Raw genomic sequence first — 24898 nt, forward strand, 5'->3', positions numbered from 1 at the left:
CCCAGCGCCACCTACGGTGTTTCGCAGGGCAGCTTCACTTTCCTCCAGGCTCAGGCGCATCTGAGTGATGAGCCTGTGAGTATCCTGAACTCGGTTCTGATGCTGGCTGCCCAGGGCCCGAACTCTTTCCACAGTCATCTTGAGGTCATCCAGGCGGTTCCGGTAGCTATTCTCTTGGCTCCTGGCCTTGGCCAACTGGAGATTGAGGGATCTAATAGCACCTGAACACCAACAAGGAAAGGGAAGATAAGCACGTTGGGGGGCCAAGTCGTCAAATATAACAGAGGGTTGAAAAAGTGACTTTAACTGGCTTATGGCAAAATAGTAAAAACCCAACATATGAATGCATGCAACTGCTCTTTTATCTCCATCATTCAGATCCCAGGAGAACATCACAGACAGTCCTTCCACCTCCGCAAGGGCTAGGCAGAGACATCTGCTGAACTGTTACCACCGAAGATTCTGTGACCCAGTGTATTGCTTTCTAGGACTCTGAATTCTCTCCTTTGTGAAGGGAAATTGGCCTTCATCACCTTCTGAAATCTGGGCTTCTCTCAGAATGTCCTGAAGGGTCTGCTCAACCCACTGCATCCTGCCCTCCAGCTCTGTGTTAGGTACTGCTCCACCGTCACCCTGAGCCTTTGAAATCAGGGTCTCCAGGTTCTGGAGCTGCTGCATAAACTGATCCATCTGAAACCACACAGGGAAGAGGATTAGAACAGGTGACAGAGTTCATGGTCAAATAGCAGGTACCCAGGGACTAGTAGCTAAAAGCCCAGAAATGCTTGGCATGTCATGTTAAAGTTCAGATTCTAGAGCCTAGACTTTGAGTCTGAATCCTGGCCCCACTATTCACTAGCTGTGTGACCTTGGGTAAGTCATTTTCTTTATCCATAGGATGGGGATAATAATAATAATATCTCACAGACTTATTACTTGGACTAAATGAGTTAGTATTTGTATAGTACTTAGAACAGTGCCTGGAATAAAGTGCTACAGAGGGCTGGTTAAATAGATAAATTTTAAAAAATAGGTTAAGTTTGCTCTACATTTGGGTTCTGTTTGGGCCCTTTCCTCCCCCACCCTTCACCCCAGTAAAATATTAATAATTAACAACAACAACATCAATTTCATTCTTCTCTGGAATTTGAATGAGAAACTTCTGGAGGCTATTCCTGTCTTGACAGACTTGACACCTCCTCATATCTTTTATACATTTATGTCTCCTTCATTTGTTTTATAAGGACATCTCTTGGGAAAAAATCCAGCTAGAAAGTGGCATATTATAATGGAAAGAGCACTGAATTTAGAATCAGGGGACATGGATGGTATTCTCGGTTCCACCTGGCCATGTGACTTTGAAAAATTACACATTTTTCAAAACGTTGTTTGCTCAGTGAAAGCTGAGATCAGAATGCTTTTCCTTCCAATTTGACTAAGTTACCATGAGTACCGAATGCGGCAGTATCTGCAAAAGGGGTTTTGAAAATGGTAAATATAAGAACATAAACCTGAAGTATTTTTACTAGTATATGGAAATTTTTTTAACATAGCAATTTTTAAAGGAAGAAATAGTAATCCCCGCCCCCGTCCCCAGGAGTCTAGGAGAGTCCTGGATTTGTGACAGAACCACCCAGGAGACACTTCAGGATTTTACTTCTGTGGGTGAGGTCTGGCTAGCATGCACACCTGAATCTTCACTTGATTATAGCAAGCTGGACAGATGGTTAATGCTGCATGCTCACAGTTGAGGCCGCCAAATCCTGGCTTGCAAACACAGCTGCCATCACTTCTACACTCCACGGGCTCCGAGCCCACTGGATTGCAGTTGCAAGCTAGAGAAAAAAGACGGACAAACAGGAAGCTTTCATGTCAAGCTAATTCCAGAAACTGGAGGTATAGCAAAGAGAAAAGGAAGATTGAGTCACCAAGGGCAAAGAATCTTTCTTTGCCCTTGTTGATTCATATTGTGTTAGATTCATTTCTTGGCTATGCCTCCAAGCACATTCCCACAATACACAGAGGTCTTCGGAATCATCTGGCAAGTTTGTTTGGGGTGTGTGTCTGGATGAAGACACTATAACAGTTCATCCTTCCTAGTGGCACTTATTTACTTCCTCCCATTAAGTCATAAGCCTGCTGGATATTCTGCAGACACTCTGGCTTTGCTCACAGGGAAAATAACATTTCTTCTGGGCCTATATGTGCCAGAAGTAGACATCTCTCTGTATATACACAGATGAGGAATATGAGCTCAGAGAAGCTGAGTAATTTGACCTAGGACACACAGCAAGAAGATGGCAAGCTGGAATGAGAACCTGGCAAGAGCCAGTGATAGTTTCCTTCTGCGGTAAAGCGGTACCTTTATTCAATCAAATTGATTCAGTACCACTATGTGTCATGTTCTGTTCTAGGAGCTGAGGATGTAACAGTGGGTGAGACACTACTCTACCGGAGTGATTCTTTGGGTTACTCCACCTTCAGTGCTCACAGAACACTTGGTAGTATGATCATATGTCTAAGCGTACTGTCATTATTTGCTTACATATTTGTGTGTCTTCCTTATTAGCATATGAGCTCTTTGGGAGCTGGAGCTGACTTATTCATTATTATAACCTCGGTATCTAGCTCCACACTGGGTACATGGTAAGTTCTTGATAAAAGATAGTTGAGTGAAAAAATGTATGGTCTAAAGGCAGTGAAATCTCTATTAATAGCACCTTATAGATGGAATTATATAGTTTATAGTATGCTTTCTCATATGCTATTTTATCTTTGCAACCACTTTGAGTAAAATATTAATCACCCATATGAGGAAACTGAGGCTCAGAGAGATTAACTGGCATGATCAGCGTAATACAACAGGTATGTTAAAAAAACTGGACTTGAACTCAGTACCGCTGATGTCATGTGGATGCTTCCTATCATAGGACATCACACCTAACCCACAGGCTGGGGTCAGGGCAGGTGGAATTCGTGCCCCTGGGTAGAAGCCCCAAGTTGCACAGAGGTCCTCAGCATTTCTGGGGCTGGGGACTCTGGTGTGAGTCGGGGGGTGGCTCTGGGCTCCCCGCAGACCTCCTGGGGGACCAGGAGTCCTCCAATCTCAGTCCCCAAAGGCACTCTGAACCTTAAAATGAGGAAGCTCCTGAGTTCTGGGCACCAGGGCTGGTCTGGGACCTTTGTGACCTAGGGGTGAGTCTGTGGGGCAGGCCAGCTCCCTAGAACGGAATTTGCCTCTAGAACAGAACGTGTTCGAAGGCTTGAAAGAAGGGCTGAGCAAGAGGCCTGATCGGCACATTCATGCTTTGATCTGAAGCGGCCCCCAGGAATGCTCCACGGGAGCTACTGCTTTGAAGCCCAGCCTCCTTAGGAGACGTTTGGACTGTTACCTTTCTGTACATCAATCGCACTGACTTCCTGAGAGGGTCTCTTCAGCTGCTTTACCACCCCCTCCCCTCCCACTTCAGTGCATTCAGGCTTCGTCTCAGCCCTTTATCACCTTCCGATTCAAGGTCCGGCAGCCCCTCCCTGCCTACCAGCCTCGGGACTGGGCGCTGGAAGCAGCCCCATTTCAGCTCCTCTTCCACTCTGGAGCATAAACCGGACCTTTTGCACTTCTCCCGCCCAGCTTTAACCCTTTCAACACCCTCCAGCTCTGACTCCAGAGCCCTGACGCAGGGGACACGGGTCTTAAGACCTCTGACAGGTGAAAGGTCCAGGCTGTTCACGAGCCAGTCGGTCAGAGAAACCAAAGCAGCACCGCGATATTACCTGCTGTCGGCCTTGCTGATCTGTATGTTCTGACACATGTACACACACAGGCGTGCACGCACGCACACACACGCACACACAGGCTGTCCAATCCGTCTAGGGGTGCAGTCCTACCTCGACACTTGTCCATTGGGTTGGGAGCCAAGGGGTCCCCAAAGTAGCCTGCTTTGCACTGGTCACAGTGGGCACCGGCTGTGCCGTGGAGGCATTTCAGACACCTGCCCGTCAGGCGGTCACAGTTCCCAGAGGCACTGGGGTCCACATTGTTGTTGCACTGACAGGGTTGACAAGGCCTCACTGGGCCGTGTTCCCCAGAGGGGTCCCCAAAGTAGCCATCGGCACAGAGCTCACAGCGGGCACCTGGAAGGAGCAAAGAACCAAGCCCGAGCGATCACCCACTGGCAGCAAAAGCAGACGCAGAGGACGGAAGTGTAAATAGCCCTGTAGAGGAGCTTTCCCGTGGACCCCAGAACAGTAGCTTCAGGAGCAGGAGCCCACGGCCAGGGCCTGGCTCTTCCACTCCACGGCGGTCACAGATCTTAGAACCCAAGCGCCACTAGGAGCCTTCCTGCCGGTTAACTCGCTGACTGGGAAAAAGTCAGCTTGAGACCCACACCACTGAGACTGCTGCTGAAGAGAAACTCTTCTTTCAGACTGACCAGCAGAGAGATGCGACATTTATAAGGCCACTAAGTTTTCCTTCTTCACCTTGGTTCATTTTAAAAAACTTAGTTAAACCCTGTATTTCATCTGAAAACTTCATCTCCTAATTACAAACCTCCTAAAACAGCTTTAGATGTTTCCTCCGCGTAACTGTACACTCTGCCCTTCCTCCATCCACTTCAGCACTCGGGCATGGACGAGCTATCCTTATCTTTAAAATGAGCCCATTTAGACTAACCCTGAGTAATGAAAACTCCCCGGGAATCCCTTGGAATAGAAGCTATCCTTGCAGATTCACGGCATCAGGACAGGGCAGGCAGCTGGCCTCACCAGTGACACCGTGGGGACAGTTATTGCACACCACCTCCTCTGTCTCGGGCATCACGGAGCAGCTGAACCCATTGCGACAGGGGCAGGGCTTGCAGCTGCGGGGGTCACGCGGGTCGTTGTAGAAACCAATGGGGCAGTCGGCACACTCAATGTCAGGGTTTTCGTCCCCTGAATAACAATCTCCTGGGGGGGCAGAGGAAGAATGGAGGAGCAGAGAAATGAGCAGGGAAGAACTGTACACTTGCTTTCATACGCATGACGTGTGCAAGTCAGAGCTTAGTAACTCACAGCCTGCCTTTCTGAAGCTTTCCCCAGAGTGCCTGAGCGCGGGTACTCTCCTCTGCCCTAGTACCAACTCTAAACATGGCCACCACCCTGAGTCTCACCCTCACTCTCCCAGGCTAAGCAGAAATACACTTCCTCTACCAGCCATGACTTAACACTGCTCCCCTGTCCCCCAAGGCCTGACACCGTTTGTCCGCACATTCATTCCAGTCCTGACATTGCCTTTGATCTCCCCGTACAATGCTTGCAACTCGACACCAATTCCCCCACCCCGCACTGAACCATGACAGCCATTTCCTGTAACCTAGCACCTTTCTCACAACCCTGTGGCATTTCCATAATGAAAAGGATTGTGTGTAATAAAGCGCCATGTCCATCTTCCCTGACTCCAGCCCTGCTTCCCTTAATCCTTTCCCATCTCTGAAATGAGTTCAGGCATGGTCTTTCCTACACAGCTCTCTCTTCCGCGAGAGACCTCAGTCGCCTGGCTGTGCCCCCAACCATCTGGTCCAGGTGTCATTTCACTCACCTGTGTCTGGATCACAAGCCCCTCCTCCTTGGCAGTTACATGGAATACAGGTGCCAAAAGGTCCCAGTCTGGCTGAATCTCTTTTGTAGCCAGAAGCACATTCCTGGCAGAACTGTCCCTTGTACCCGACAGGACACACACATTGTTCAACCCATGGTGCTGGGGCTCCAGAGATGGGGCGAGCTGAGATCAGGGTCACATTGTCAAGGTACCCAGTACCTGCAAGAGAGGGAACACGTTAGAAGCAGCAAGGGGTAAGGTCCAAGGATCTAAAGTCAGGCCTCTCATTGGATTTTATTTCTCTTAACTCCCTGATGAAATGAAAATTCACGGTTTTAAGGCAAGACAAGAAATATTTAAACATAAAATTTTTCTCTGGGCCTCCCTGGTGGCGCAGTGGTGAGAGTCCGCCTGCCGATGCAGGGGACGCGGGTTCATGCCCCGATCCGGGAAGATCCCACATGCCGCGGAGCGGCTGGGCCCGTGAGCCATGGCCGCTGAGCCTGGGCGTCCGGAGCCTGTGCTCTGCAACGGGAGAGGCCACAACAGTGAGAGGCCCACGTACCACAAGAAAACAAAACAAAACTTTTTCTCTGCCCTTTGGCCTCCTCATTCCCCTCTAGCTGCATTGTACATCTGCATTATGTGTTAACCAGACCTCCCCTGTGGCAGAAATACCTGCTCAACCATAAAGATCAATTTTTCTCCTTCTGGCGCCAGCCATGTAACTCCTTAGACGATAACATTCCTTTGTCAATCCTTTAAGGGGTCATGACGACCCACTACTCGCCTTGTACGTGCAGACATCTTTGGTGAACTTTATGTACAATGCCAATATATCATTTTCCCTTAAAGATAGCAATTAGTGCAGAACAGACTGGTCAGATGACCTGGGGAGACACTGGGCCGCACCTAATGGAAGTTCTTAGCTTAAATACTTGCTTATGACCTATTAATGTTACTAGCTATATTATATGCTACCTATTTTACAAAGATTATTGTTTCTTGCATTACCAAATGTGTGATTGATCCTCAGATGAAATTAATGATGATTAGGCAACTTGAAACAATTTGATCAAATATATAGTTCTACAAGATTGTAATCATGCATAATAACTCTAGATACGGGAAGAAGCAACAAGAGGGAACTATTTCCTGGACCATAACAGAGTAGAAAGACAGGAGGTCCAGAGGCTTTTGGCTACTGTTAACTGAACCTAGTCCAGTAATAGCACGTTCTGTGGCCTGTCAACGACATCCTCAACTGACCTGGGAATGTGCGCTCCTAGCAATTGCTCACGAAATGCCTCCCAGACCTTGGTTGAACTTAAGACCGAAAGGGAAGGGATTGTAAAATAAAGAGTGTTGCCCACTATCCAGATCTACAAGAATGAAGTCTTTAGCCACTGCAGTCGCTGACCTAAAGTACATCCTGAAAGGACTTCAGGGCGAAGATCAGGGTGTGGTACTTTGTGCTCTAGGAAACCTGACAGAACTGGCCCTCAGAGAGTTAGATATTTCAGGAGAAAATTTTCTGAGCCCAGTTTCTTGCATCTTCCCGTACTTAGAAAAGCACTTAAACCATTAACTAAGGTATCTGTTCCTTGCAAATAGTAGTAACCTTCTACCGAGATGTGTGCTTGATTGAACGTAGCTTCTCCCCAAATCACATATATACTGGCTTCCCCCTTTACCTGTTTGGAACAGTCTTCAGAACTCTCCGAGAGACTGTCTTCTGGGTTATAATTCTCATATTGGCTCAAATAAGATTTTCCATTTCTTTCTTAGATTGACAATTTTTTAAAATTTATTTATTTTATTTTTGGCTGCGTTGGGTCTTCGTCGCTGCACGCGGGCTTTCTCTAGTTGCTGCGAGTGGGGTCTACTCTTCATTGCGGTGTGCGGGCTTCTCATTGTGGTGGCTTCTCTTGTGGAGCACGGGCTCTAGGCGTGCGGGCTTCAGTAGATGTGGCTCGTGGGATCTAGAGCGCAGGCTCAGTAGTTGTGGCGCACGGGCTTAGTTGCTCCGCGGCATGTGGGATCTTCCCGGACCAGGGCTCGAACCCGTGTCCCCTGAATTGGCAGATTCTTAACCACTGTGCCACCAGAGAAGCCCTCTTAGATTGACTATTGATGAATTTTTCTCATTGATAGCCCTATCAAAGACAGTTGGTATTCACTCACTATGCCATGCATAAAGATATAGCAGTTCATATGACTGACTGCATAGGCTCTGGCGTCAGAAAAATCAGGGTTTAAATTCTGGCTCAAGCCTCACTATCTGTGTGAATTGGGCAAATCACAAAACACCTCAATGACTGTGTTTCCTCAACAGTCGAAGAGAAATGACAGTGGTATCTACCTCCTATGTTTCTTGTGAAATTAAATGAGACAATGCATGTATTGTAGTGTGCTTGGCACATAGTAAAGATTCAATAAATTGTTAGTAAGCACCTTTTCTACTTCCTGCTTTATTCACTATATCAGTGACATGGAAATGGTGCATGCCAGCCATGCTTCCTTTTTACATGTGTGCTAAAAAGCTTAAGGAGGTCTCATTTAAATAATCCCAATCGAGATTAGGAGTACCCAACATAGTACATAGTATATAAAAGTTCAATAATAGGAATTAACAGAATACATGGTGATATCTGAACGTGGTAGCACCGAGTATAATTCCAAAGGAAAGTTACTCAAGAAATAAAGAGAACACTGTTGTAGATGCAATTTCCGAGCTAAGGGAACGTGCCTTTTGCTGTAGGTTATCTTCTTCAAATAATCAGCTTTAATCTAAATTCAGAGGCTCTTTAGCAAGGAAGCATCATTCATTCTTCATTGGTGCTGACCTCTTTTCAAGAAATATTCTTTCTTAACAACTTCTTCTAGAATGTACAAATCTAGACCCAATCAGAGACTCGACGTCAAAACCACTAAGTCGTTTGTTTAATTGTTTGGAGACTGTCACCACCTTAGAGAGCTGAAGCAAATTAAACTAAAACCTAAGAAGAGAGAAATTCATTTCTTTTAGCCACTTACTGTATTCTCCATAGGTAGCTCGGATCCGCAGGGCTGTGAGGTTCCGCAGTAACCTGCGATACTCAAAGTAACTCAGCTGGGGGCTCCAATTACTGCTTGGATTTTCATTTAATCTGCATGATTTAAAAGCAAAAGCTGAAAAATCCAACTCTTATCAAATCTCATAATGCGTATACCCGATACAAATTATGCCTGAGAATGGGGGAATAGCTAAGCCCCTTCACAGCCCTGCTTGTACAGGGATGAAGGACTGGTAGCCACATCCTCATAGGCACAAGCCTGGAACTTTCTCACTCCATGGGGAATGCAAGCCCCACAGGATTTGCTGGAGGGCATCCCAGTGCAGGAAGCCGAGCTCCCGGGGTCACAGCATCCAGTGCTGGTCCAGGCCCTCAGAGACCACTTTCTATTCTTGGTCACACAAAACCTAACAGCAGGAACATCTCTGAGTTCCAGAAGCTCTGATCCTCGAGAGCCATCATTCATTTTTGGTTTTGTTGTTTAAATGATTTGTTATCTGAGCACATTTCACCTCCTATTTTCAAAAGTCAGTTTCCACCTTCTACACTGTCCACATCTAATACTTCCTAGTTTGGCATCACGTTGCCTCAGCGCATCACATCACCAGCCCCTGTACTATTCTTCTTTATGTTGTTTTGATTTCTACTGGAATAGCCCTTCCAGGAACCATACTAACCCTTTTGTTTCATCCACTGATTCGTGAAATAACTGTTTACTGTGCACTTGGTTTGAGCCAGAAGCTGTTTCAGGACGGAGGATACAAAGGCAAGTAGAGTGAGGTGATCAGTGTCTCCCAGGGGTGGCGGGTAAACAAATAATTATGATACAATGCAGAAAGGGCTATAACAAAGGCCTGAACAGGATGTCATAGAAACTCAGGATGGACTGTAACTTTACCTAGGATTCTGAGAAGGCTACTATAAAGGAAAAACCTGCAAGCTGAATCTTAAAGAGTAAGTTCACCAAGCTGAGAAGGTGGGAATGGGTGTTCCAGCGTGGAGAGCTGGGTGTTTGTATCGTTAGAATAAGTTGCACTCAGTTATTTAAGAACACATTGTGTGTGTGCTGTGAGTCTTCTATTCTCTATTACCTTTACCTCTGCCCTGGGGTAGGTCCCCAACAACCCTCACTTGAACCACTGTGAATGTGTCCTGGTGGTTCAATTAAAGACCCTACCCAAACTGTCCTTCACACAGTATTTGCACCCAGCCTTCACACCTGATCACACCAATTATCGACTTCCAATCTCTCAACAGCTTTCCATCATCTTGTAGGCATGGGCAAGATCTCAGCACCTTGACATGACATCCAAGAACCACCATGCTGGGTCTTTTCCCAGCGTTTTCAATCTTATCTGCCCATCTCCCCTATACACGCTGTGTTCCAGCCATAAATACTGCTTACCAATCCCCTGTATTATGCCTTTCCACGTTCCCACATATACTCCTATGTACGGGCTGTCCTGATTTTGTCCCTGGGAAAGCCCTGTGCTTCTTCCTGTTCTCAGTCCACACACTGCGTCCTTAGTAATGCTTTTCCTGGCTCCTCCAGGCAGAACTAAGACTCTTTCCTCTCCTCCCAACTCCCCATGAGCATGCACCACCACTGAAGAGACCTTGTATTATGTTATGTTTGCTTTTTGACATGTTACATATCCTACTAGACAAGAGCTCTTGAAGGACAAACACCACGTTTCTTCATCTTGAATTCTCAGTCTCTGACACAGTACTAAGCACTTAATAGGCACGTCCCCCTCCCCTGAACTCTCTGTACCCACCATTCAAAATTCCCATTCTAGAGAGAAAATATTTGCAAATGATATATTTGATAAGGGATTAATATCCAAAATATACAAATAACTTATACAACTCAACATCAAAAAAAACAAACAGCTTAATTAAAAAGTGGACAGAGGACCTCAATGAACAGTTTTCCAAAGAAGGCATACAGATGGCCAGCAGACACATAAAAAGATGCTCAACATCACTAATCATCAAAGAAATGCAAATCAAAACCACAATGAGATACCACCTCACACCTGTCAGAATGGCTCTTATCAGAAAGACAACAGATAACAAGTGTTAGCGAGGACGTGGAGAAAGGGGAATGTTTGTGCACTGTTGATGGGAATGTAAATTGGTGCAGGCACTATGAAAAACAGTATGGAGGTTCCTCAAAAGAGTAAAAATAGAACTACCATATGATCCAGCAAGTCTACTTCTGGGTATTCTTCTGAAGAAACAAGAATACCAATTCAAAAAGCTATATGCACCCCTATGTTCACTGCAGCATTATTTACAATAGCCAAGATATGGAAAGTATCCATCAATAGTGGATAAAGAAGATGTGGTATATATGCATGTATATGTGTGTGTGTGTGTGTGTGTGTGTGTGTGTGTGTGTGTGTGTGTGTATGCAATGGAATATTACTCAACCATAAAAAAAGAATGAAATCTTGCTATTTGCAACAGCATGGATGGACCTAGAGGGTATTATGCTAAGTGAAATAATTCAGACAAAGAAAGACAAATACCATATGGCTTCGTTTATATGTGAAATCTAAAAAACAAACAAACAGAACAGAACAAAAACAGACTCATAGATACAGAGAACAAACAGGTATTTGCCAGAAGGGAGGGTGTGGGAGGATGAGTGAAATAGGTGAGGGAGATTAAGAGGTACAAACTTCCAGTTATAAAATACATGAGCCATGGGGATGAAATGTACATCCTGGGGAATATAGTCAATAATGTCATAACACTGTATGGTGACAGGTGGTAACTAGAATTATCAGGGTGATCGTTTTGTAATGTATAGAAATATCAAATCACTATGTTTTAGACCTGGAACTAGCATAGTGTTGTAGGTCAATTATACTTCAAAAAATATCCCATTCCACAGGATAACATGTAACCTTCTTAGACACACACGGGGCCATCCATGACCTTACCTCAGCCTCTTTCTCCGACCTCACTTCTCACAGTATTCCTCTCCCTGACCCCATGCTCCACTCATGCTTAACCACTTAGAATTTCCTAAATGTACGAAACTTCCTCAAACATACTTCTTCTGCCATGTTAACCTTCCCCCCTTTTCTTTCCTTAAAGAGCGGCTCTTCACTTGTCACATCTTCTTGGGAAGCTTTCCTTGATTACTCCAGTGTGAGTTACTGATATCTCCTGTGTGTGTTCAAAGCACCTGTGTCCACCTTGTCCCTTACAAGCTGCACTATAATCATCTGTTTATTTTTCTCCCCCATTAGCTTGTCCGGGGCTTGTGGGCAGCAATCATGACCTGTCTCAGCACATAACACCATGTTTGGTACATAAAAGGTGCTCAGAAAAGCTTGTTGAACCAATGAATGATGACTGGATGAACAAAGGAATCAGACTTCAGTCACAGTTTGCTCTCTTTGACCCACTTGTAGTCTCTCTCTTTACCTGAAAGTGTAAGTCTTGGTGACCCCACAAGGCAGTGTCTTGCCAGGTGGAATCAAGGGAGCTGTGATCCGTAGACCAGCACCTTCCAGGATCACGTCATGGGCGGATGGGTGTCTGCCTCCCCTGTCCACACGGTAGTCAAAAGACAGGCTTTGCCCATAGCTCACCTGTTGATTCCCAAGAAATTTGGCTGTGAAATAGAATTTGAAAAGACTGAGGTCAGTTCTGAGACTGGAGAAGCAAAGGAGTGAGTAAGTTTTCATCAATGTTGGCAATTTCTCCTGGGGTCCTATGTTACCCACCCATCACCCCTCCCCAGCCACCCTGCCAGAAGAGCCAGTTCATGGCAGTGGACATGGCCTTGCAACTCTTGGCCACGAAGAAGGGTTAGTTACTGAAACGCTAAAAGGGCCTCATTATAAGACAATTCCATCCGTTACATGATTCATAGCCTGGCCCCTGTGACAGACCAATATGTAAAGATCCCAGGTGTATCAGCAATAATACCATTTGTTGCATAATGCTTTCTAGTTTACAGAATACTTTCACCGACATCATCACATTTGATGGCAATAATTCGTGGAGGTTGTCATTATTCAACAGCTGAGGGAACTGAAGTTTGGAAAGGTTAAGAGGCCACCTTGCCCAGGAGTCACATATTAGCTAAGGATATGAACTAGGATTAAAATTCTAGCCAGAGGGGCTTCACTGGTGGCTCAGTGGTTGAGAATCCGCCTCCCAATGTAGGGGACATGGGTTCGAGCCCTGGTCCGGGAAGATCCCACATGCCACAGATCAACTAAGCCCGTGCGCCACAACTACCGAGCCTGCGCTCTAGATCCCATGAGCCACAACTACTGAAGCCTGTGAGCCAAGACTACTGAAGCCCGCGCGCCTAGAGCCCGTGCCCCGCAACAAGAGAAGCCACTGCGATGAGAAGCCCGTGCACCTCAACGAAGAGTAGGCCCCACTCGCCGCAACTAGAGAAAGCCCACACGCAGCAACGAAGACCCAACGCAGCCAAAAATAAATAAATTAATTAATTAATTAAAAAAAAATTCTAGCCAGAGCTTTTCCATCCAGCTTCTCTGACTACTGTATATTTTTAAAATTTACAAGCGGTTTAAAGCTTTGAGAAATGGTTTCTTTTCACTTTTCCATCTGTTTCTCAGTAGACCCACAGATTTGACCACTGTCCTTATTTCTTGTCTTGATGGGAGACCTAGAAACTTCCCATTTGACGGAAGTAGGGACCTGAACCAGGGTCTGACCACCTGGACACCCAGTTCTGCTGTACTGTGCCATGACTTTGTCAAAAAGGGCTGAAGCCCCACTTGTCTTCTGGAGATACTACTGCCCAGAACACTAAGCGATAAGATGTCCACATTTTCTAACCCCATTTTTCTATCCTGACTTCTTAGTGTTCTAAGTTGGCTTCTACAGGAAAAATACCCTACATACCAGGAGCTATAAAATAGACAGGGTCTGACTGTCGTGTTGAGCTAAACACATCTCGATGGCGCTGTGACCACTGGAGTTTTGCAGGAGACCCATTTCTTTGGACAGCCTTCCAGCCATCAACATCTGAAACACAAATAAAACCACTCTGCATTTGGACAACATCTACTGAGCTAAACAAGGCAAGACTTGCTTGCTACTCACTAGCAGTGAGTAACAAGTGGGGATTTCTTAATGTTTCCACATTCGTGTACCATCCTCAAAATCCCCTATGCACCTCTCTACTTTGTATTCACCTTCACCCACTCCTGCCCTACAGCTGCTGTGACTTCTTGTCTCCGAGTCTGACTCTTGGAATAAGAGAGCATGTTTTCATCTGCCTATAATTTGTATTTTTATTTTATTTACATAAACAGGGTCTGGCCTTAGTGAGGTAAGAGGGTCTAGTATGTTCAAAGAGAAACTCAGAGTTGAAATCATATTAATCTCCCATATTTTTAGAGTGCTTTGTAGCTTGGTAACTAATTTCACATAAATCAACTCGTTTGGCGTATGTGAAAGCGATATTATGAGTGAATGTGAATTCCAGGAAGACTCATGTTAAGCCCTTCAATCCAAAAGAATGATTCTTTTGTGGTTTTAAAATAGATGAGATGGGAAATGCAGGGAGATGAAAATCTGGTCTCTTTTTAGTTATTTTTTTAAGTTATTCATAAGCTGGTCTGAGTAAACTATTCAGCTATAACTTTTACAAGACATTAGGCTCTTCCTTATTGCCTCAAAAATAATATACATTTAAAGCTAGAAGAGAGTTGCTAAAGATGACTCAAGGACCCCATGCCGTGGACGGAAGTCTATAAGCACAAAACCCTATACAACATTAAAAGCAAAAAACCTAGAAAACAGATCGCTTTACCTTGATGGAAGGTAGAGGTGATTTTATGGACACTGTAGTCTCCAGAGCTTCGGCAGCTGGCTGAATGCCCGTAGCAAAAACACTGGGTACAGCCCTCAGGGTTTCCCCCATCCAGGTGATAGTAACCTGGTCGGCACCTGCAGTGATGTTTTAGAAATCAGGACAATATTATAGGTTATTTCTGTCCCTATAGAGAATATGATCATTTCTACTTTCTCTTCCACCCGGCCCATTAATTCCCAAAGGTGAGGAATACTAAGTTGCACATACCACCCCCCACTCCCAGACCCCCCCAATGGACAAATCACAGCTCCTCATTAAGAAAGCACAAAAGGGCTTTGCTGGTGGCGCAGTGCTTAAGAATCCACCTGCCAGTGCAGGGGACACGGGTTCAATCCCTGGTCCAGGATGATCCCACATGCCACGGAGCAACTAAGCCCATGCGCCACAGCTACTGAGCCTGCGCTCTAGAGCCCGCGAGCCACAACTACTGAGCCTGCGAGCCACAACTACTGAGCCTGCACACCTAGAGCCTGTGCTCCGCAACAAGAGAAGCCAACACAATGAGAAGCCCGTGCGCCGCAACAAAGAGTAGCCCCGCTCGCCGCAACTAGAGAAAGCCCGCGCGCAGCAACAAAGACCCAACATAGTCAATTAATTAATTAATTAATTGATTAATTTAAAAAGAAAGCATGAAGAATATTCACTTTCTCTTGCTCTGGTAAAGCAGTATCACGTTTGATGTGATGGTCTGGAAACAGTGATTTTTCCCATCCTTGGTGAGGAATTGAGTGGGCAAGATGGGGAGGGGTCAGGTAGGGATATGCAGAGCTGGCCCTGTTCTGGAGTAAGTATTTAACGGGGGCAAAAGGGTGAGAAGTGGGGGCCAACAAAAGAAAGGCAAATGCTCCCGCCCCAGCACCCACTCAGCTGTACTGACCCCTCCCAGACCACCCTCCCTGGCATTGCCCACCATCCCTGCCCCTTGTACCTAGGCTCTGACCCCCAGGGGAGGGGGCAGGTGAGGTTATGCCAAAAAAGGATGGCTAGAGGCTCCTACAAAAGCAAAATGTAAGCTGGCCTCCCCTCTGCTCCCAGCTCAAGCCCTCCGGTGACTTCTCTGGGGACCGCAGCTGGCAGACAAGTCCCGGAGGCTGGGGTCATAGAGAAGAGGGCAGGGGAAGCCGGGAAGGATTTGTTTTCTTCTCTGTTCAAGTTAACGACATCCTTCTACATGAAATAATGGTAGTTTCAATTATCATTTATTTAGCACTTGTGATATGCCAGGCACCTTACTTATGCTCCCTCATTTAATCCTCACTACAACCTTTTGAGATAGGAATTGTTATTTCCAATTTTCTTAGATGATAAGACCAAGACCAGAGAGGTTAAGAAACTTGTTCAAGGTCATACAACTGGTAAGTGGCTGAGACAAAATTCAAACTCAGGTATATCTGCTGATAAATTACGTGGTCTAATCCATTGGACTATATGTCAAGAATATGTTCATTGTGCAAAATCATGGAAAAGCAGTTTAGCCGTGAACAACAGATGCTTCAGAGACCAGCTGTAAATAAATAAGTTGGGTTTTTTTTTCCTATAGAGAAAGGGTTTAAAAAATCATTATAGTTTCTGTGGAGGAAACCTTCAGATTAAAAGAGATTAAAAACCAAGGAAGGGGGCTTCCCTGGTGGCGCAGTGGTTGAGAGTCTGCCTGCCGATGCAGGGGATGCGGGTTCGTGCCCCGGGCCGGGAAGATCCCACGTGCCGCGGAGCGGCTGGGCCCGTGAGCCATGGCCGCTGAGCCTGCGCATCCGGAGCCTGTGCTCCGCAACGGGAGAGGCCACAGCAATGAGAGGCCCGCGAAAAGAAAAAAAAAAAAAAAAAAACAAGGAAGGAAGGAAAGAAGGAGGGAGGAGGGGAGGAAAGAAGGAGGGAGGAGGGGAGGAAAGAAGTGGGGAGGCACAGAAAGGGTGGAGAGGGAATGATAAAGGAAGGGAGGCGGGGGGAGGGAAGTGAAGGGAATCAGGCAAAACTAAACCACAGTGTTTAAGGATGTACTTGGGTAATTAATTATGAAGAAAAGTAAGTAAGTCAGAATAGTGGTGACCTCTAGGAAGGAGAGAGGGTGTTAGGAGGCCGGCATAGTTTTAGCAAAGGTCTATTTCATATAATTGGTGCTGCTGGCAACATTTTACGTGACTTTCTATTTCTGTGTTCTATTTTGAAATTTAAAATGCTTTCAAAAAGAGACTCCTTTTTTAACACTTAAATCTATGTTTCCTCACCCCCCCCCACCTCAGCAGCAAAGAACCCCCTGAAAACAAAAGCCAGGAATGTACCTGGCATTTCCTCTGCCCAGGTATACGAGACTGGCAGGATGCCAAAGAACTGCTTTCTTTCATTAAGGAAATAAGAGGGAAGCCTTTACCTCTGGGGCCTACCTCGCAGCCCTCTGCTCACAACAGTATCAGGAGAGGGAAGAGTTTTAAGTCTGGGCACAGTTTGTACTTAAGGAATTTCCTGCAGCAGCAACTGAAGGTGGATAGACCTGGTTGCACCACGTGTCCCACCGTGGTTTGGGACCCAAAGGGCTCTTACATCTCCCCCCCTATTTCATGTGTGTGCATATAACCACCATCCCATCCCTGGTCCTTCTCAGCATGAGACGGTTATCTGTGGCCATACACTGCGATATTCCCACTTACTAAGATTTTCCCAACATGTTTAGTTAGACCAGGCCTTTCCTGGGACCAGGTTGAGTCATGTGACCTCATCACAGCGTACCACCTTGCACAGAGCACCTGGGATTCAGAGCCAGCTGGCCAGGGACTCACTGGGGCCCTGTGCCTCTGTCACAGCATAAACAGAGAAGGGACCCAGAGCAAAAGCTTGGAGTCCAGTGAGATTTGGGGCCTTGGTTGCACTTTTTTTAAGGTCTAGTTTTTGAGGGAAGTCCCAGTGGTTAAGGCTCTGTGCTTCCAATGCAGGGGGCACGGGTTTGATCCCTGATTGGGGAACTAAGATCCTCCACGCCATGCAGCATGGCCAAAAAGTAAAATTAAACATAAATAAATAAAGCCTAGTTTTGGAGGACAGGGGGCAGGAAGAAGGTCATCAACATTTAAGTGTCCGTTTTCCGTAATTGCACTCAGAGGATGAATTCTCATGCTAGTTGCCGAGGGACACCCTGCTGTGCCCGTAGGGTCACAGTTCACACAGACCTATCACAGCGCCCTCCGGTGACAGCTGACTTGCAGACACAGCGGCCTGTGTCACAGGGCCCCGAGATGCCAGCCGGATCACAGTCACACTTGGAGTCTCTGAGAAAGAAGAAAAAGAAAATTAGGGATGCGTTCCCAAATACTTTGCAACCATACACGTGAAGATCAAGCACTCATAAGCAAATGTCACCAACTTGAGTCAATCTTTCATCTTCAGTGAGGCCTCTCTTAGCTATTCTTGTCCATGCTAATCTCTCTCAGACTCTTTAAGAATTCGTCTGTCCATGCTCGTGCTACTCAAAGTGTGGTCTGTGGCCGGCAGCCAGTCCAGGAACTGTTTGCTACCCAATCCTATAAAGAGGAGGGGGGCTTCCCTGGTGGCGCAGTGGTTGAGAGTCCGCCTGCCGATGCAGGGGACATGGGTTCGTGCCCCGGTCCGGGAAGATCCCACATGCCGCGGAGCGGCTGGGCCCGTGAGCCATGGCCGCTGAGCCTGCGTGTCCGGAGCCTGTGCTCGGCAACGGGAGAGGCCACAACAGTGAGAGGCCCGCGTACCGCAAAAAAAAAAAGAGGAGGGGTTTGCCGCAGAATGTAAACCACATTCATCACAAAACTGTTTAGTTTAGTTTGGTTGACTGTTTGGGTCAGTTGACATTAAAAAAAAAAAGTTATCATTTGTTTACCTATTGTTTAATTCAATGGTGTCTGCTTTCATCGTGATTGATTCCATCTACTTGCTTTTGGTTCATTTAGTTCTTTCTTCTGGTGACACTTCTATTGACATATAATTCATACCATGTAATTCACCCATTTAAAGTATACAATTCAATGGGTTTTAGTTGACCCTCAGAGTTGTGCAACCAGCACCACAACCAAGTTTAGAACACTTTTATTACTCCAGAAAGATACCCCGTGTCCTCTAGGAATCACCCCCATTCCCTCCCTCCAGCCCTAAACAACCACTGACCAACTTTTGTCTCTGTAGATTTGCCTATTCTGAACATTTCCTATCAATGGAATGGTACAACATGTGGCCTTTTGTGTTTGGCTTCTTTCACTTAATATGTTTCCAAGATTCATCCATGTTGTACCATGTATCAGTAGTTCCCTCTTTTTACGGCTGAATAAAATCCTGTCTCGTGAACATAATACAGTTTGTTCATCCATTCATTGGAATGGACATTTGGGTTGTTTCCACTTTTTAGCTATTATGAATAATGCTAATGTGAACATCTGTGTACAAGTTTCTGTGCAGATACGTATGTTTTCATATCTCTTGAATGTATACCTAGGAGTTAAATTGCTACTAGTTTCGTTGACTTTTTTTTTTTTTTTTTGGTCGCGAGACTTTCTCGATGAAAAAAAATCAGTATTTTCCTCATTTAAGTTTAGCACAATCTCCCTGACTTGTGCAGACCAGAGCTTTGACTAATAACTGACTCATCAAAGCACCGATCTCTGTCACTGCGTTCGGCACATAAGCACATGTGTTTATCTCATGCATCTAAAACCAAGTCTGTTGTCTTTTCCCTACCGACCTGCTCCCCCTCTGACTGCCCCGTGACCCCAGCAAATCCTGCCAAGCCTGCAACTGACTCCTTGTCCTTCACATTCCTCATCCAGTCAGATGCCAAGTCCCAACCAGCTTCCTGAAGATTTCTTTCCCAATCTTCATCTTCCCACAGTCTCCTCCCCATCTTGGTCCCTCTGTACCATTATCAGGATCCTCTGAGAAACATGTGTTCAGCATCTGCTGGTTGCTAAGCACCAGGGATAGTAAGAAATAGGAAATAGCCCTGTTCTCTAGGAGTAAAACAAAAGTCAGAACACGGAGGGGTGGAGACTGGTCTGGAAGGTCTCTGTGAGGAGATAGACAAGGTGGGGATGGAACCAGTGAAGGTCTGCATGGCTCTGAGGGAGGGAAGAGTGCTCTAGGCCAAGGCTGACGTCACATAGCTTGGCTCCTTTGAAGAAGCAAAGGAAGGCTGGGAGGGGGGGAGAAATGGAGCAGTAGCCTAAGGCCGAGGGTGGAGGGGGCAGGAAGGTCTTGCAGGGCCCTACCTGCCTAGATAAGAAGTTTGGATCTCATTCTAGGTGGGAAAGGAGCTAATGGAGATTTGGAGCAGAGCTGTGATATAACACACTTCATATTTTACAAGGGTTTACAAAAGAGAGACAGGGCCCAGGGAGGGGTCAGGGAAGTCTGGGAGAGAACAATTTACATAAAGGCCCAGATGGTAAGAGAACTTGGGCCAGTGGTAATGGGGATGGTGCAGGCATGCCTGGTGGGTGGGTCTCATATGGGCAAAGGGTTGGAAACATGGGCGATGGGGAGGCGATGCCTCTGTGGGTGGCCTTCTAGCCAATGGCTTCCCAGCCAAGCTCCCCCTCCTCTAAGCCAGCCCAACACCCTGCCAGGCTCTGCATCTCTGTGGGTTGGTCATGTGATTTCTATTGTATGCTCCACCTTCTTCCAAAAAGGAAGTTGAGGAGGGATAGAGAATGCTTCAAGCTAAAGGGGATTAAAATTATGCAGAAAGGTCTTCTACTCTGAGTCTATTTATTTGAAACGAGTTCCAGGTTAAAATTTGAAGGACTCTTTACTTCCATCCTAGTTCATCTAAAGGAGGGGCAGTTGTCAGGGTGAAGACCCTAGGTTCCAGAGACAAAACTCTGAGCCCGAATTTTAAGTCCACCCTCACCAGCAACACAGGGCATCTTATTTATCCTCTCACGATTTCAGTTTCTTATCTTTAACACAAGCATAAGGCTAATCCCAATGTTTTAGGATTACTGTGAGGAGTCAATGAGATGGCCCACGTGAGGTCCTCGAAACGGCGTTTCAGTAACTCAGTTACTCAGTAAATGTTAAGCGGTCCCTAATGTTGATACAATTGCGGAAGCCACAGTGATGGGACAGGCACTTACAGGAGCCTCTGGTCTTGGGTGCACCCAGCCTCAGTGAGGGTATGGAAGCCTGGCAGACAGCGGTCACACCTGTCTCCTGTCACACCTGGCTTACAGCTGCATCGTCCAGCATTGTCACATCGAGCGCTAAGAGAACCTGTGACCACAAGGTAGGGAAAAGGAAAGAAGAAAAGGAAATATTGAATTTATGCAACATTAGGAAGAAAACGTCACCCTATGGGAGCTCAATAAATACTAAGTAATAACCACCACCTGCTGCTTCTAGTAATTCTTTCACATTATCCGGGTATGCATCCACCCGCTAGGGAACGTCCTGACGGCCAAGGATAGCTTCTTCAGGGAAAGGAACAGAGATGACTCCTGAAAGCATTATTATTTATATATCTACTCTGGTTTCAACATGAAGTAGTTTGTCAAATCCTTGAGATCTCAAGAAGGAACATTGGCGAATGAGCACTTCGGCCTCCACAAAGACAGGATGAGAAAGTGAGGCACGTTCTCCCTTATCTCTGGCAGGCAAACGCCATCTTTTAAGGGGCAGTGCTTGCATGGTATGATTTTAAGAGTACAAAAAAGCCTCTTAACCAGAAACATCTCTACCTACCTGGAGTGGAGCATCACCCCTTGTAAGGAGTGAAGACCCTGTGCGTTTTACCTGGTTTGGGGCACTAGAGTACTTGTCCTATGATTCGTTTTTTATAGACATGCTCTGTAAAATGGGACCTCGCAGACTGCGTAGTGACGAAAGGCAAGAGGTGCTCAGGATAACAAAATGTGCCACTCTGGAATCCAGCCACCCCTCACCGCACCCCCTTCCACACCCCAGTTCCAGCCTCCATCTTCTCTCACCTGAACCCTGCCTCACACTCTTCTTCCCACCTCCATCCTTGCCTCCTTATGCTCCATTCTCTCTACAGAAGCCAGAGTGTTCCTTTTCAAATGGAATTCAGATCATATGACTCGTCTGTTCAATAAGTCTTCCAGTGGGTCCCCACTCTGAGTGGAATAAAGTGCAAACCCTGTACCACGGCCTACAAACTCGACCTCTCTTGCTTCATCTCCCGCTCTCCTTCACTGAGGTCCAGCTCCCCAGCTCCCCTCCCTGTTCCTGGAATGTGTCAACTGCTTCTCTCCTCTGGGCATTTGCATCTGCTTCTCCCTCAGCCTGGAATGCTCCTTCCCCAGAACCTCCCCTCCTTGGCCCATTCTCAGCACTTACATCTTGATTAAATATTACTTCCCTAGAGAAACCTTCTCTGACTCTCATATCTAAAATATCCATCCCACTGCTCCCCCAGTCCTTAGCCCTGCTTACCGATGACTACCTCAGCTTATGTTCTCTGCCGTATCCCCCGCACCCAACACAAAGAAGAGGTTCAGAAATCTGTTGGATTAATTAACCCTTAAGAAAGAGGATGTGGCTATTGTGAAATGAGTTAGGAAAAAGCCAAAAGATGAGGTGGAAGGTGGCTTACCTACTTGATAACTTCCCAGCAGTTGGCAAAATTATAAAGTAATCCCTATATTCCAACTAACTGTGATAATTAGGCTATTCATAATCTATAAAGTCAACAGAACTCTAACCATTAGCTCCTTTTTTTTCTAATTTCTTACCAGTCTGTGACCTTTCAATTCACTTGTGGATAAAATTCAAATCAATAAAAGTATTGGCTCTGTATCTATAGCCGCAGGTGAAACATGAAATAAATTAGTCACATTCACAGAGTCTGTGAAAGTCTCCATGTCAACTTTGCAACACTTGAAAGGGCCCTCAGTGATAATAACATAAACTACATTTTTTGAGCACCTGCTACGTGTGAGACACTGAATTGGGCACTTTATGTTAGCTCACCGTGTCTACTGGTGAATTAAGAACTGATGGAAGGATAACAAATCCATTTGTGGATAATAGGGAGCTCTCGGAGGATCAGGCAGGTGGCGACGAGATCAGATGTGCAGTTTAGAAGGTCAACTCTAGAGCAACTGCAGGATGGCTTGGGGACAGGAGAGCAGCAGGCTCTCAGGGCAGAAATCCTCCCCTGACACGATGGCCCAGATGAGAGGAATCTGGATGAGAAGTGGATCAACATAGATGACAGCAGGTCCCCAGAGGCCACCGCTAGATATGAGGCTCCTGACAAACCAGAGAAGGCCAGAGGAGGAACAGAGCCTCACGCTGAATCATCAAGAGAAGATAACCAGTTTAGTTTGGGACACAATGAACTTTGGTGAAACTGTTCATCTGGAGCTCAAGAAAGAGGCTACAGATGAAGACTTAGGAGCCTTCAGCCCACAGGCAGAACAGGAAGCCATAACAAGTGTAAGGTCACTCCGGGAGCAGATAGACAGAGGAGGTGAAGGTGACTTGGACAGAAATGGAACCTCACTGATTAAGGAAAAAGTGATGGGAGCAGGGAGAAGTCTCACGGAGGAGAATTCTGGGAAGAGTTAAGGGAGAAGGAAGAGGGGATGGTTTTCAGGATCTAAGGCAAGAGAGCATTTAACAAGATGAGAGTGAGGAAAGACCACTGGGGTTGGCACTTAGAGACAAACAGCAGACAGGGCTAAGAAGGTAAATTCTTTTTTTTTTTTTTTTTTTTAACAGTACACGGGTCTCCCACTGTTGTGGCCTTTCCCATTGCGCAGCACAGGCTCCGGACGCGCAGGCCCAGCGGCCATGGCTCACGGGCCCAGCCGCTCCGCGGCATGTGGGATCTTCCCAGACCGGGGCACGAACCTGTGTCCCCTGCATCGGCAGGCGGACTCTCAACCACTGCGCCACCAGGGAAGCCCCAGAAGGTAAATTCTTGTTTGAATTTATGCTCTGATGAGTAACACTAAATGTTCCGTCTTTAATACAATTTAATTATTTTTAACATAAATGGGTATTAATCTGGGACCCAGAAACACATTGTTTTTCTCCATTCAAATTAATGGAAACTATGCTTTCAATTTAAGAAAACTCTCCCTACAGTAGTTTTTCAGAAACAAATTACTCTATTTTATTTTTTTAATTTATTTTTGGCTGCGTTGGGTCTTCGTTGCTGAGCTCAGGCTTTCTCTGGTTGTGGCGAGAAGGGGCTACACTTCATTGCAGCGTGAGTGCTTCTCATTGCAGTGGCTTCTCTTGCTGCAGAGCACAGGCTAGGTGCAGGGGCTTCAGAAGTCGCAGCACACAGACTCAGTAGCTGTGGCGCACGGGCTTAGTTGCTCCACGGCATGTGGGATCTTCCTGGACCAGGGATCGAACCTATATACCCTGCATTGGCAGGCGGATTCTTAACCACTGTGCCGCCAGGGAAGTCCCAACAAATTATTCTTATAAGGTGGAGAAGACTGTACTTTATTTTGGGGTTTTTCCCAAATAGCCCTAAACAGTACTGTACAAAACAGTCTTCTGATGGAACAGTCATCGCATGGAAATAGGCATTCTGTGTTCAAAAGAGTTTGGGAAATGGTATGTCCTAAATCTTTCAGAGATTTACAACATCACAGCACATTCAGTAGGCATGAATCTTGTTTAACTTTCTAATGCCAGTGTTTCCAAACATTATTTGACATTCTTACAGGCAACGCCTATTATTATCTTGGGAAACATAATATTCCATAGGACATTATGTAGAGAATACAGTTCTAGAAGCTGGTGGACATGAAAAGAGCCCAGGCTTTGGGGTCCAACAGTTCTCACCTCAAATACCAGCTCTGCCACTGATTAGCTGTGTGTCCTTGGGCAAAGGGACACACATTCCTTCTTTAAGTGGGGACAACCATACCTTGTAGAGCTGTTGTAAAACTTTGAACTAAAATATATGAAGGGCCTTGGACCTAGAGACTGTCATACAGAGTGAAGTAAGTCAGAAAGAGAAAAACAAATACCATATGCTAACACATATATATGGAATCTAGAAAAAAAAAAAGGAAAAGAAAAGAAAACGGTCAGAAGAACCTAGGGGCAAGACAGGAATAAAGATGCAGACCTACTAGAGAATGGACTTGAGGATACGGGGGTGGGGGGAACGGTAAGCTGGGACAAAGTGAGAGAGTGGCATGGACATATATTCACTACCAAATGTAAAATAGATAGCTAGTGGGAAGCAGCCACATAGCACAGGGAGATCAGCTCGGTGCTTTGTGACCACCTAGAGGGGTGGGATAGGGAGGGTGGGAGGGAGGGAGACCCAAGAGGGAAGAGATATGGGAACATATGTATATGTATAACTGATTCACTTTGTTATAAAGCAGAAACTGACACACCATTGTAAAGCAATTATACTCTAATAAAGATGTTAAAATA

At 46.0% G+C, this 24898-nt stretch overlaps 1 protein-coding gene across 2 annotated transcripts in view; it reads right to left on the reverse strand.

The window, feature by feature from the left end:
• Window positions 1–24898, reverse strand: part of LAMC2 (laminin subunit gamma 2) — a 61632-nt gene that overhangs the window by 12402 nt on the left and 24332 nt on the right. The window contains exons 1-13 of one of the 2 annotated variants that reach the window (XM_027083068.1): window positions 20605–20712; window positions 18360–18450; window positions 17677–17775; window positions 14453–14589; window positions 13540–13662; window positions 12079–12268; window positions 8618–8730; window positions 5582–5800; window positions 4768–4950; window positions 3889–4134; window positions 1690–1835; window positions 534–690; window positions 16–221 (exon numbers count right to left, since the gene is read on the reverse strand). In XM_027083068.1, the coding sequence (XP_026938869.1) occupies window positions 16–221; window positions 534–690; window positions 1690–1835; window positions 3889–4134; window positions 4768–4950; window positions 5582–5800; window positions 8618–8730; window positions 12079–12268; window positions 13540–13662; window positions 14453–14589; window positions 17677–17775; window positions 18360–18406 (1866 nt within the window). In that variant the 5' untranslated portion in view covers window positions 18407–18450; window positions 20605–20712. Of the gene's footprint in view, window positions 1–15; window positions 222–533; window positions 691–1689; window positions 1836–3888; window positions 4135–4767; window positions 4951–5581; window positions 5801–8617; window positions 8731–12078; window positions 12269–13539; window positions 13663–14452; window positions 14590–17676; window positions 17776–18359; window positions 18451–20604; window positions 20741–24898 lie in introns of those variants that run through there. The other variant, XM_027083067.1, reaches the window with a different exon arrangement.

This window comes from Aethalodelphis obliquidens, unplaced genomic scaffold (genome assembly GCF_003676395.1).
Source record: "Aethalodelphis obliquidens isolate GAN/ISIS:26980383/991018 unplaced genomic scaffold, ASM367639v1 scaffold48, whole genome shotgun sequence".
NCBI classification, from domain to species: domain Eukaryota; kingdom Metazoa; phylum Chordata; class Mammalia; order Artiodactyla; family Delphinidae; genus Aethalodelphis; species Aethalodelphis obliquidens.